A 14,650-nucleotide genomic window follows, 5' to 3' on the forward strand; every position below is an offset into this window, starting at 1 on the left:
CTAAAGAATGATTTGAATTCGATAGGCAAAAGACGAAATATCCAATATACCCAGAATATCGTCCGATATCATAATTTCACACTTCATGTAATTACAGGGGCGCTAATCATTGGCGCTGACTTATTAGCATGTTGGTTTTATTGGTAGCAGTGCCACGTGGTATTTGGTCTTATTTGATGGAGAATTGATGTGTCTTCCATATCATGGTCTAGATACACTTGTATTCCTGCTGTCGCTACCTATTGGATTGTTGTCGCTACCTATTGGATTGTCCACAGCTAGAGACCGAAAGTGTCAAATGAATTAACCTTTAAGTTCCATCAGTCCCGTTCGAGGTCACTAAACCAGTCATACGGATTGGCGTTACAATAATTCGTGAAATATTGGGAAATATGTGCCAAAATATAGGATCGAGCTTTTTCGGAATTTTCGGTCTTATTACTTAAAGCTTTTATTGTTGTCTAAATTTTGCTTAGACCATGTTTTTTGACTTAATTTTATTTGTTCTGCTGTGCCTGTTGTGAAGTTTTTTTCGGAAAATCAATTCAAACATCTACAGACACCGCATTGAATTGTATGAATATATCAATAAAGCCAGAATAAAAGGACTGCATCTAAATGTTTTGCAAATGTAAAGTTAATAAACGATTTTATTTTTAAGTGGTACATGATATTCAGAGCACATTGTATGTCCTTTTGGATCATACTGAACATTCCACTATGTCCGTCAACCGCGTTCTGCTTACCGGTACTTTACAACTGTAATCCGGAATTCACAACATTTCCCTGTTTGAGTGATCACACATTTCGTTCCTATCTCGTTATGCTTCTGTCTGCATTGTAAATTGTCACACTCATTGGCAACTCTCAGTTGTGTGTTTTACTTATTCGAAATATCTATTCATAAATATTGTGTAGAACTTTTACATACTCACTAGATGCCTTTTTGAGAGGTATTCGGTACAAGTAAGAATAATAATTCTGTGAATGAACGCCTTCACGAAAAGTTCAACTTCCCTATATGCACTAGCTCATCGGTTCGTTTTGCAGAAATCCTGTCCTGCGAAAAAAACGAGTTCATATCCTTTCATCTTTATCACACCAATGGTATACGTGTCGTATAAATTAGTATCAAAATATAAATTCTTAAGCCTAGCCGCATATTGGTATGCCCGTGGGACGCATACATAAATACTTAGATCAGTTTGAAATTGATCGGGAATCGCATTATATTTTTTGTTGCCGTTCCATTGTGCGTCCAAGTCCTCGCGTTCCGAAAGAGATCTGTCCTGCGTTCGGGTGTTCACGGTTTCGTTATATTGCAAATGGTTCTCGTTTCGGCGACTCTTTGGCTTCAGTTTCGCACCGCTTGCTGCTTCTTTCCGAGTATTTTCAGTAAGCTTTTCGACATGAAAAACGGTCTCTCGGCGCTGCCGTCATTCCGCTCACAGTCTTCCACTGTTGGCAGAGTGACAAAAGGAATAAAATACTCAGTATCTCTAACAACCCGGCTGGAGTTAGAATGGGTGATGGATACTTACAGAAACACAGGAACAGCGTATCCACTGCTACCGAATACACGCTGAAAAATATCGACGCAATGATGTACGTGCCGATAAACACAAGTGTAGCCGGCACGAAGGGATAGTTCAATGGGGTCTTGGGAATATCACTGTCGAAGAACGTGTAAGTGACGGCCGCCATTCCGCACGCCAGGAGCAGCTTCGACAGGAAGAACAGGAATCCGGTCACCTTGTCCAGGGCTATTGCGCGCAGTATGTTCCGGGTGAGCAAACCGAACGCGTCCCGAGCGCTGGAGCAGAAGTTTGTGCCATAGATGGCACACATAATGTACGCGTTGGTGTTTAGGAACTTCAAGAAACTCTCCAGGCACCAGAAAAAGCACCGGCAGCAGCACAGAATCGCGCGCGTAACACCGTTGTCGAACTTTTTCAACTTATGGTCCACGTATTCGAGTATGGCTCGAATGATCTTGCAAATCGCTATGATCAGCGAGCCGAAAGCTAGTGTCCCGAGATGGAAGAAGATTGTGCGCGTAACGCCACGCGTTAGGACGAAGAACGGTAGACGGGACTTTTGCCGCGTCCAGTACCAGGTTGCGAACGTGAAAGCCAGAACCATCTGGCTAAACGCGGATACGAAGCAAATGCCCCAGAAGAATCCCAACACGTTCACAGCCTGCAGAGGTGTGGAGAGAATGGGTCATCGGAAACGATTATGTTGAAAATCAATTTTGCTAACGTTACACGCGATGATGGCTTACATGGAAATATCCCACAAGTGGCGGAGTATCAACCTCCTGGAAGTGACAGGCCGCATCGAGGCACCTCGCTTGTCCGTCGGTTCGCACGCTGACATCTCTGCACTGTTCGTTAAACACAGTGGGGTCACAAACATCACCTTCTTTATAGCCATTGGTGCACACACAAGAGCTCGATGTGTTCAGGCCGGAAACCTTGTGCACCGGATTGCCGATGGATGCCAAAAAGAGTAGAACCACCACGGAGAACACAATCACCCCAGCTTGCAGAATCCAAGGAATGATTGGAAAAAACACGGTCGAGAAGCTGGCGCTGACTGCCCTGGAGTGGAGTATTTAAAACGAAATCAGTTACAATATTCTATCGCGGCTTCCTGTTTTCATGTCTGCCCACATACTTGCTTCCTTCCTTGATGAGAGCGATTGCGATGACAATTCTTTTGCGTAGCACAAGCACCACTAGCAACAAAACGACCAATACAATCGATGTCACGATAAGAATCCAAAGCCACGTTTGGTCCGACTTAAACCAGGAGTTAACCAGCGAGCTCAAGTTGGGCGAAACGTTTACGTGGGCCGCCACTGGGTTGGCGCTGATTTTTCGATACTCGGTATAGCTGTAGTAAACGGCATAGCTAAGCGCGGCGATAACGCCAACGATCGAGATCCAGACGAGTGGTTTGGCTACCCAGCGGAGCATCGTAATCAGAAGCAGGCTAGCCAGCATCGATCCACCCAAGAACCCGAGTATTATCTGCCATGATTCCAGAACATCTTCGACGATCATTTGACTGGTCTGTTGTGATGAAAATAACAATAATTATTAAATAACACTGCCAAGCTACTAGTAGGAAATTATGTTAGTGAATTAGTGTATTAGCTGACAATAGCTTATTTTAATTTAAAATGAGAAATTTAGGAGAAATGGCGACTACAAACACTAACAATAAAAGTTACAAATTGCAATGAAGTTAGAAGGCTAGTTGTCTAACAATTTAAGTTGCAGTGTTGGTAGTTGTGTAGGGCAAAAGCCATAAAACTTGTTTTCGATCTATAACTAGAAGTTTAGTTATTTTCCCTTTCAAATTTTCACATTTTCTCTCAAAGCCCAAGAACATGAAACATGGCAACGATAATGAGCTAGCGACGTCGAAATCAGATAAAAGTAAATCATCTGAATTAGAAACAAAGTTTGCAATTTGCTACACCTAACAGGGATCTTTTCATTGGAGTAATGTTATATTTTATGTGAAACAATATTGCACCTACCCCGATGAAGAGTTTCAAGTTTTTAATCGCTTCGTCCACCGATTGCTGTATGTTACGTGCCCCACTAGTGATAGTGCCGATATCAGGAATGCATCGTTTGGAGACTAGTATACGGCACAGGGCGTGTCATTTAACGAGTTGCAGGATTACCGGAACGTAATGTACACAATTATTTTAATCATGATCGTGAGTTGATGACAGTGTGTTTGAAATGAAAAATGAAACAAATCGAAGAATAGAAACATAGTTGAAAGGCAGAACATAGTATAGAGAAGAAGATGGTCAATCTGGCTGTAGGCATGGCGATCGTATCAAACATTGCATGCTGTAGAAAAATGAAGGATGTTCATGATAGAAGTAGTTTAGAAAACAAACGTTGAATAAACAGGTTAGCTTTCTGGCAGATTAGTTTACCAATTACGTTGGAAGCCATAGCATCACCAGGTCCTAGTTCAGGGTTAGTACCGCTAGCAAACCGAATCTAGAGTATTGAGGAGTGCTACTCTACACAGTGCGCACGCACGCTACCTCCACTGGCATCCGAAAGTAGTGCACAAACCTGATGGACACTGTTGTCGTTCGTGACGACCGATATAAGATTATTGACATATCGTGCCAAAAAGGATTGCAATTTGGCCATTTTTTCTTCCAAAATTTCGCGCCCAAGCGCTCGCTGCTCGGTGCAGTGGTCTGCCGCGGACTGCTGTTTCGCAGTGCCCAATAGCTGTTGCCGAAGTTGAAGCATTTTTGGTGGTACGTACGGACATTGACTTTCGGGAAGGTTAGATATACACCGTCCTGCCACTGCAATGTAGTAGTTTTGGATTATTGGAAACACACAAGAGTCAACAGATTGCCCAGAGGCTGGAACTGGCTAAAGAGAACATCGATCGGATTCATGCATTGCAGCGTCTCATCATCATGTCACAGGCTGACGGGTTTCCCCTTAGAATCGATTTCTCTACAAAGGGAACTGGTGAACATAGTAATACTTACACGGGGTACTCTTCTGGAATGCTTGGGCACAGCGGCCTTCGTCAATATATTCTCGTATCTTCCCACATGTCGTAAGTTCGTTCTTCTTGACCCGATGTTCACAAATAAGTTTCGCTCGGATAGTGGCAAGGTTCGAGGAGCTGCAGCTTGCTAGGCCAAAGTCAAAATCTTCAGTCGGGCATTGTTTCACGCAGACCTGTGGGCGAAATAAAATCTCGATTTAGTGACGGATAAAAACCCCCATGGTCATTAACATACCTGCGGAGTCTTGCAGCCGTAGATAGGCACATCAATTTTGGCACACTCGGTAATGTTGAAGAACACAAGATAAGGCTCCTCTCTCACTTCACTATCGACACCACATTTCAGTCCATAAGAGTCCGTTGGCACGAGAAGCCGGTTTAGGTCTCCATTTTGCGTAGCTGTAATGTTAGAAGAAAGGTATCACACGAAAGGCAGTCACTCGAGGCACTGCGCATTGGTTATTGTTGGGCTGTGAATCATTAACCAATGGAGAGCGAAGGTAGCACTTGCCATAGTAAGCAACGAAGCCCCATCCGGCTAGAAATCCGAGAAACAGCAACAGACATGGCAGATCGGTGCAGGATCGTTTCGAGAGGGGCCCCTTAAAATCGGGATCATATTTGAGCGGTTCGCCTGAAAGAAAACAGAAGAAAGAAACATTGGTAATGAATAATTGCCCTTTGCTTGCGAATTATTTTCGTTATCTAAAACAGTAGAACATTGGCTCCTTACTCTCTGCAGGATGTTGCACATCTTCCTTCGAATGTTTGACCACACGATCTGACCCACCACAGCACAATCCCATGGCGACCGGCGTACGGTTTATAGCACACGGCCCTCCAAATTGATATGGGCTGCACCTCTTTTAGTGAAAAAAACTGATCACCACGCACACCGCACACTTTGGTGTGTGGCTTATCAGAGAGATGTCGATAAGATAACGATGCACGCACACTGTCCTGTGTTTCGTTTGATTTGTTTTGTATCATAAAGTACGAATTGGCTAGCAGCAGCGGTTCCTAGCCATGCCGGCCAGGCTGTTATTAAGTACGGGTTCCGAGTTTCCGATTCCACTTCAGCCTACGGACCGCAATCGAGTATCAAATGAGGAACACACGGTGTAAAAGATTCGATAGGAATGAAATCTGGAGGAGAGCAATATCGGTTAGCAATTATGGCGCATGACATTATCTCAAACTGACCAGATCTATAATTGGGATTCTCTCTATTATTATTTATAATAAAAGGGTAAATATCTCAATAACTATTCTGTGCAGCAAACGATTTGTTCTTAGGCCGATCAAATGATCCGCACCGTTGACTACTTCTAATCAGAATGTCTAAAGAACAATACGTTTCTTTACGACTAGGGATGGTTAGGCCGATGGGTAAACCAAAGGAACTTGCTACAGTCGCTAGTATACAATTATCGGGGTTTTGCAAAATGGAATCGTTCTATTCACACGACCATCTTTGCCTTCGAGTTTGATTCTAACGCCACTGTCGGAGGATGCCGTTCAGACACGCACTTTGATTTGAAGAAATTTAACAGTAGAATACACTTCGCCGGGGACAAGAGAAACGATCCTAGCCAGAACCAACCCAACCGCAGGCTGGCGTCACTTTCGGCAAACTCAATTAGCGCTTTGGTCGAGAGGAACGGGTCACCGCCGCCGTGTGATCACGCACGCACCACACCGCAAGAAGCAGACTTCTGAACCGCGCAATACACACTACCGGTGACAAGACAAGCTACCACGGGCAACGCATAGGAAACCCCACACTCAAGACACGAAGAATGTTTGTGCAATTACTTTCAGCTCTGTTTGCACACGCCACCGTGGCCACCCCGGCTCGGGCGTGAATCTTTTGTCTAGTGCAGCACAAAAAACAAGGAAATAAGCCCGAAACAAGCGCGAGCCGCCGTCGATGCCCACTGTATATCGGTGTTCGGCTTATTATGTAAATGGTCTTCGCGGTTCTAGTGTTCCGCCAACCGGTGATCGGTGGTAGCAAGTTTGCGGTGACAATTTTTTGGAGCGTCTAGTTCCGTGGAAGGTAATTTGGCCCCTAGCATGTAGGTGTGATTCTTTGTTTCTGTTTACTGTTGGACAGGTCGTGTGTGTGTGCATCGGCACAGCTGTGGGTAGCTTCGAACGACACGTCACAGACGAAGCCCCGTAAATGTTTTTAAAGTATTCCGTAACACCCGACCGGCGGTTAGAATTATCTCCCTCCGAGAGGGTGGCTCACAACCGACGCCTACGCACACACCAGAGATCGGGCACACACAGACACAAGAGCGCGCGCGGCCCGTTTAGTAACGCGATCAGATCTCAGTGCCCAAACGAACCGGGGCCTCTGGCTTCGATGACGATTGATCAACAACTGACCGCCGCGTCGACGGAACAACCCGCGGCACCAACAGTGGCAAGTGTCAAGTGCGATGATGCCTCTGCTAGGTCAGCACAGTATTAGGTTTTTCCTATGGCGTTCCTCTGGCAACGTACGCGTAACGGGCTCGCCTTCGGCTACCGTCCACGGTCCGTCCGTATGGTTCCAATTACGGTGCACTCGCCGAGGTTCTGAACCGCGGTGCATCGTGCTGCGTTGTGCCCATATACGCGGCCCTTCGCTAGGCTCTAATTATCGATGCACTAGAATGGGGCTTGTGCACTTGTTTTTCTTATTCAGCCCCGCCGTTTCGCCCCGTTTCAGGCCTGCCGATTATTTGATACGGCTGCGACCGCATTCTATATCCAGAACGATCGTCGTTTCCCTTGGATGGGAATCACATTAATGCATGCGTGATCGTGTGTTGCTGTTGCTGCATTTGTGGCTTGTGCCAGTTGCTCAAAGGAAAACATCTCTGGGGCCCACCACCAGCAAAGTGCATCGCTTGCAAAGTCTTGCTAGCCAGGGGTCAGGTGGTTGCCGACAGTGTAAGAGGAGATCACTTGCTTAACCGCTGACAACGTAGTTGAATATATCGTTACCACTATCCTCATTAGATAGAAAGTAAATGTAGCGCACTTTGCGTCCTTTTAAAATGTAAAGCGTATCAGGGTATTTGTAGGAAAACTTACCTAGTTCCTTGTTGTTGGAACCTCCACAGCAAGCCATAGTACCGCCGCACCAACTGACTCTGAAACGGGGTTGAAAAGTAAAAGTGGGAAGTTAGTAGATCTGTCCTGCCAGCAGCGCCACTGGCTCGGTACTGGTCTCTATCGGCCAGGTTGTTTCTTTATCATTATCACGCGTTTCACGGTAGAGAAACACTGTTTTCAACTATTCGAGGGCTGACCGCGGACAGCCGGGAACCGTTTTCGTTATCTGTTGCTGCTGCACGCTTTATTTGAAGTACTTTCGTAAACAACATAAATTTGCATTACTAGGGCCCTCTCTCTCCCTCTCTGTTTCTTTTTTCTCTATCTGTCTCTGTTTCTGCCTCTACGATCGTTTCTTTTCCACTAGCTTGCGAGCGGATGAATCACTTTAATGCTCCCGGGCGGATGATGCATCTGCGCCTGCAGTGTTTCTACATTTATGATACTGAAGATAACATTGATAAGAAAGTGTACATAACGGTCTTCCAGTTCCGTGTGTCAAGATTTGCGCTTCGTCTTTAAGTGATAATGCAAACTGGTATTTTCAGTCTTTTGTGCCCCATTTTGATTACTTTTTAATGACACAGTAAGGTTTCGCTTGACTTTTCAGTTGAAGTGATTAACCGAGGTTTAGTTGCGAATGTAATAAATGATCCACGTATTCCAAAGCATCATAGCTAAAAATACCTTTCCAGCTAAGAAGTATGATTGAAAAAGTTTGTTCAAAAAGAAGAAGTTTTTTCTATTGCATAATCAAGTAAATGTATATTTAAAACATGTTCTAAATAACATCAAAATGTTGTAAATTGTTACCAATAGAGCTACGACAGTTTAAGTCGATTTTAGTCACACAACATATTTGACTCGCGTGAACACATACTTTTAAATTTATCTCTGTTTCGTAGATCTAAAACATTGCGCCAGACCTTCAGCACTTCAAACGCTTTTTCCACGGTGTCCGGTACCGATAGGTACCGAAAACATGGTGTGGCTAATAGCAGTGATATATCATCGCCAATGTCGACCTAATTTCCGTTTTTCCACAAATATTATCCAGAACTACTTGAGCGAACTTCAACGTCAGGCGACGGTGCAGAGTGAACTGGGTGAAGCTACTGTCCTCGGGCAAGGTAACGGCAAAACGGCGTACCCATATGATGATAGCACCGAAATGTGCCAGACCGTGTAACATGAGATGATAATGTCAACCCATTGGCAGCAGTGGTGGCAAAAGAAATGCCAGCATAAACGGCCCAATTGTTTCAACACCGAAAACACAAACCACGAACGAGGTGGCTCCGCGTGCTCCGTCAGTACCGAGGACAGGCCCTTGGAGGTGGGAAAACATTCTGCCAACCACAAAAAGGCCACAAGAATCACACACGCACGACTATTACTGTCTTAATGCTGCACACAGGGTACGAATGGGCGATTAATATAGAGAGTTTGGTGACGAAAAGATTTAAAAATAATTTCAAGATGCAGCTCAAGGCACGAGAAATTAACGCGGTGACTGCTTTCATTGCAGTGTTTTGGTACACAAACGCCGGCGTCTGCTCTCACTTCCTTGTTCGTACCATGTTTTCGTCCAACGAAACCATACAATATTTACCGACTGATATTACTGTTGAAAATAAAATACTGCCAATCGGCCACCCTCCAGAGACGGTGCGCTGTTGTTGCACGTGTACAAACATTCTGGTCGCCACCGAACTCTCTGTTGGAACTCCCATTCCCAGGCCAATTTTATCCGCCAACGGCCTACGACAGTCGCGAGCGGCTTGAGCAAGGACTAGGCCAGGGCCAAACTTGGACCGCTTATCGCCCGACCAAAAGAAGTTTGAAGGCGAAACGCTCTTCATATGCACACGGCATTTGAATGCGCCAACTCTATCCCGCCCAACACGACCGCGGGATGACGGCGGTAATGTAAAAATAAACGCCACACACTTCTCGGCTGCTCGCCATGGAGTCGTGTCGCTGTCGAAAACCGTGATGTCTCCCATTTTTTGCCGCTTATCTAGCGCGTTTATGCTGCGGTACCGCATACGCACGGGCGTTGGAAAGAGTATTTTCAAAATTCTAATACACTGCTTTTCCTAATGATAGAATCACCCGTTTTTTCAGACTGAGGCTAAGATAAAACGCTGAACCGATTTTTCGAAGATGAAGAGTCGATTTATTTAGCAAAAGAAATAATATCCATTGTTTGGTTTTGCGAAAAAAAAATTATTTTGACTTGGGGAGCCAAAAAACGATAAAACGGCTGTTTCAAAACGATAGACTCACTTGTAAAAGTCGGTCCTAGTCCAGTCCTACTAACACTAGTTGAATTGTCAAGTAACTGAGTTTATTAATCTCAGTAGTCTCGCATATTTCCTGTAGTTTATTGGCCATTTTGATCAAAAATGGGTCGTGGAACTCAATTAGGAGAAGGCGAAAAGGGAAAATTGAAGCGTACCGTAGTGTTGGGAAGTCAAATCATGAAATAGCCTCATTACTGAAACGATCTCCAAAGGTTATCAATAATTACTTGAAAGATCCATCGAAATATGGGACTCGGAAGTCATCTGGCCAATCTGGCCGGCCAAAATTACTTAACCCTCGCGATGAACAAAGAGTAGTTGAAGCTGCGTCTAACACTACGAAAAGTTGTCGGCGTATTAAGAATGAATTCCACATGAATGTTAGCTATGCTACAATCTGGAGAACTCTTAGTTCCTCTGTAAGCATTGCCAGAGAATCAATGAGAAAAATTCCAGCAATGAAGACCCACCACAAAGCAGCAAGATTGCAATTTGCGAACAAGCATATGTCATGGAAAGACGAATGGAATTATGTAAGCTATCGATACATTGAGCTTTCCAATATTTGACTTTTTTTTAAATTCAGGTCGTTTGGAGTGACGAAAAGAAATTCAATCTCGATGGGCCTGATGGTTTTTGCCACTACTGGCAAGATTTGAGACGGGAACCTCGTTTTTTTAGAAGACGAAATTATGGCGCAGGTTCCATCATGATATGGGGTGCGTTTAGCAGGCAAGCTAAATGTAATTTAGCAATAGTTCCTTCACGAATGAACAGTGAAGGCTATATAGTCATTCTGGAGAGTAATTTGAAGCCATACCTGCATCGTTTCAACCACCACCCGCTAATTTTCCAGCAGGATAATGCACCTGTCCATGCAAGTAGAGCCACAAAAGCTTACTTGGAACATTTGGGAGTCAATTTAATGACCTGGCCGGCTGTTTCTCCAGACCTCAACCCTATTGAGAATGTTTGGGGAATTCTAATCCGAGAGATCTATGCGGATGGCAAGCAGTACGAAAAGAAAGTGGCGATTAGAAATGATTGGCGTTCCATGTCGATGAACGTGCTAAAGAACCTATCCGAAAGTATGCCAAAAAGGATATTTCAAGTAATAAATCGTAGTGGAGAGGCCACTGATTATTAAAACATCATAATTGTTATTCATTTTTACTGGGTGGCCCTATTTTCTTGAATAACACATAATGAGTCTATCGTTTTGAAACAGCCGTTTTATCGTTTTTTGGCTCCCCAAGTCAAAATAATTTTTTTTTCGCAAAACCAAACAATGGATATTATTTCTTTTGCTAAATAAATCGATTCTTCATCTCCGAAAAATCGGTTCAGCGTTTTATCTTAGCCTCAGTCTGAAAAAACGGATGATTCTATCATTAGGAAAAGCAGTGTATTATCATGACGTCGCCCCGAAAGTAAACGATCGGTGCGCGGAAAGTACACAGGCACACGATTCCACATTCACAATCAAAAATTTTTGGCTGACGTACTTGAAGGAAAAAATATTCATGCAAACGATAAAAGATTTGATTTTGAAAACAATGAAAATCGAACATTTATGCTTAATGTACACAATATCTTCGTCTTCAAAGATCCAACAGTAGTGGAAATGATCATCAGTATATCATCTTACACTGAACAATAGTAATTCTAGCCCATTGAATGAATATAGTCCACGATGATTTCAATAGAACAACGGTCGGTTACCAAAAATTGTCCATTTCAACCATTCCAAACTGGATAGGTTTCCCCTACGCGGCAGCAACAACCACCCCATGGTCATTAGATTAAAACGCATGCTACACGCCCGGGGCTCATGGGGAATCGATAATTTTCCATGCGTTAACGGTCGAATGACCGGCACTTACGAAAGCATGGCTTTACGAAACCTTGCCAAGGTCGTGGGACGAAATAGACTCAGTTCTAAGACCAGGCCCAGGGGGGTAGTTGGAGTTGTGTGGCAAGCTCAAGGAAGAAACCGATCGCTCTTGAGAAGAGCTCGAAAACCATAATGGCGATCGTCATGCGATACTACACCGACAGATCTAACCACTCACAGGAAGCTACTATTCATCGGGGGGACCCCGGGAGCCACTAACATTCAACCTTCGCCCAAACAAACTACTTCCACCCGAGAGCAGCACGAGACATTGTGCCACAGCGTGAGGCAAATCGGGTTGATTACCCGGAAAAACGATCTCGCAGCATGATGGCGGCCTGGAAGTGAAGAGATTTAATTGGTTTCCGCTGGCCACCACGCCGATCAATGTCAACACTCCGGGGGCAGGAACCGCTGACCGAAAGCAGCGATATGGAAACTAAAGAAACCTGAAGTTATAATCAACCGATACGTCAATAATGGTTTTCCTCAGACGAACCATCGGTCTGCACGATCAAGTTTGATCGTGTCTCTTTCAGTTCAGTGGTGAAACAATTTGGCCCCTCAGATATCCCAGTATGGGCCCGCCATTGGAACAAAAAATGATTGTTAATTGTATGCCGGTCAGGTTTGATACGCGTAAAAAGCGGCACCGCACAAAGCCAATAATGCCTCACACATTCAACGGTTATTGTGCCAATTAACCAATCCGGGCTAGCAATTGCTTAAGTGAAGCAGGCATTTGTTGTGCACGACAAAATGAAGACGGCGCAGCGCACCAATGCATACGAAGAATAATTATGCTATCATCCACAAACGAAGTCAGTGGAACCAGACACAAAGTGTCGATGCGCGCTCGTCGATGTAGTAGTTGTGCGCGGCGACTGTGACTCATGGTGTTAGACACGGGTCCACATTTACGCCGGAGACCTCCCCAGAGGTCGTAAATGGTTTAAAAACCATTCCATTAAGTGCGTAGCGTTTGATGCAACAGTTGGCCGTTACCAGGTTGGTCAGTCGCCGCCAGTTGGGACGTTAATGCTATTGTCTGGGTGGAGTCTAATGCATCGCGAACTTACCGACTCTAGACCAACAATAACGGACTGAGTCATGATTCATTTTTCAAAAGGTTCCTCAAGTCAAACACGCGCCATGTCTTGTCATGGTCATATTGTTTGTTGTCCAGAAGCTATAAAAAGCGTGAGTTCGAATTCAATGTGAAATGCAAAAACATATAAAAACTGTCTGCTTTTTGCCATAACCAACCACACCAGGTAATAACGCACCGACACACTATCGGTGCCAATCGGTGTTGGGAAATCCCGTCCATTGTGCGAAATCCGACCCGTGGCCACCAACAATGTTTTCATGTTCAAGCACGCACCGAACAACGGCCTAAGCGAGACGCAAACATCATAACACACGAAGCACACTTACCTTGGCCAGTGGCCGTACCGGTGGTAGAGAACAGCTGATTCCGGTTCGGTTCGGGCGTTCGGTCAATCAACCGACCGCGCGAAAAGGGGGTGGCCGATGCCGATCACCTGCGACGGGACACCCCGTAAACGGAGAGAAGAAAGTGCTCCGCGGAGAGTGTATATTCAAATATCTCTTTGTTTGTGTTGCTGTCCTGCTCCGGCTGCCGCGGTTTTTGGATTTCGCGCACTTTCTACGCGCGCCTTCGGGAGATGCACCCGCAGACGCAGAGGTGAGGGGGTGGCGGAGCGGAAGCGGATGCTGCTCTCGGATGCGCCGTCGGGCTCGCGATGGCTCGGGCCGGGGTTCTGCGACCTCTCTTTGTTTTGGCCGCGCGAAGGTGAGTGACTACCTTACGGCTACGGCCACACACGCGTTCCACGGACAGGGACACGCCGATTTCGATCAATGGTTTGGTGTTTTGCTGCACTTCACTTCATCCGGCAACGATACCATCTCGAGAGAGCGCACAGCCACGGCGAACGTAACCACAATTTAGCACTCAGGTCCAGCGGCAATTGGATGTGGCGGAATGCACTCCGGAACACAAACACACGCACTCCTGTGTCACTCTTGCGCTGGATTTGAATCACGTTTTCCTAAAAAGCTCCTATTGAAGTGGCTGCAATTGCGGTGCCGGGAATGCAAAACGAACCACGCTAAAACCCAGACAAAATATGCATCAAAAACACTAACAAAACTATCGCTTTTGAACGGAGAGAAAACGAACAGGCCTGCTTCGTTTGCGATCGTAGCCCGAAATGCACCGAACTGGTTCTTGCATACGGATGTACTAAGATTACTCCACCATACAAGTTACTCCAAGACCCGGTTGGCTTTGGCTAGGTTCGTTGAAAAAGCATTAACCAATTCCGAGGACTTCCTCGAGATGTAAACCAATGCTTCCGTCATCACCATCCGCGGCTTTGGCAACTCCAAATGCTGAAGAAAAAAAAATGAAGTGCATGCTTTGCTGCAAAATAACAATTATGTTGGTGAGTGACGACAATAGTTCTTAGAAATTCGCTGACGGATTTGGCCGAAGCCAACCGGGTCTTTGAATAATCTGTACGGTAGAATGATCTTAGGTTGTACTCACACATTCTTCACTCGCTCTTGCACGCGAGTTGTACCGACGGAAACAACAAAAAGCGTGAAACCAACGTGAAAGCTCGCCCGCCGAGACAAGCTCTCATGGCCGAAAGGTGGAGCTGGTCGCGTTTTTTAATACGTGGGCTGTTCAAAAAGTATCGACAATTCGGCATTTCGGTTTACGTATACTCGATATTCGATTTTT

At 45.2% G+C, this 14,650-nt stretch overlaps 1 protein-coding gene across 2 annotated transcripts; it reads right to left on the reverse strand.

Moving 5' to 3' along the window:
• Positions 1-391: 391 nt before the first annotated feature.
• Positions 392-13,345, reverse strand: LOC128269201 (choline transporter-like 2). 2 transcript variants are annotated; one of them, XM_053006597.1, is made up of 10 exons: positions 13,315-13,345; positions 7,657-7,715; positions 5,081-5,203; positions 4,805-4,968; positions 4,547-4,742; positions 4,110-4,354; positions 2,680-3,077; positions 2,285-2,603; positions 1,542-2,199; positions 392-1,458 (listed from the first exon to the last, which is right to left on the reverse strand). In XM_053006597.1, exons 2-10 carry the CDS (start codon positions 7,691-7,693, stop codon positions 1,355-1,357), a joined length of 2,244 nt encoding a protein of 747 aa, XP_052862557.1. In that variant the 5' UTR covers positions 7,694-7,715; positions 13,315-13,345; the 3' UTR covers positions 392-1,354. The 2 variants fall into 2 exon arrangements, with proteins under 2 accessions (XP_052862557.1, XP_052862556.1); XM_053006596.1 differs by lacking the exons at positions 7,657-7,715; positions 13,315-13,345 and adding exons at positions 5,303-5,715; positions 6,676-6,934.
• Positions 13,346-14,650: the final 1,305 nt, after the last annotated feature.

This window comes from Anopheles cruzii, chromosome 2 (assembly GCF_943734635.1).
Source record: "Anopheles cruzii chromosome 2, idAnoCruzAS_RS32_06, whole genome shotgun sequence".
NCBI lineage: Eukaryota > Metazoa > Arthropoda > Insecta > Diptera > Culicidae > Anopheles > Anopheles cruzii.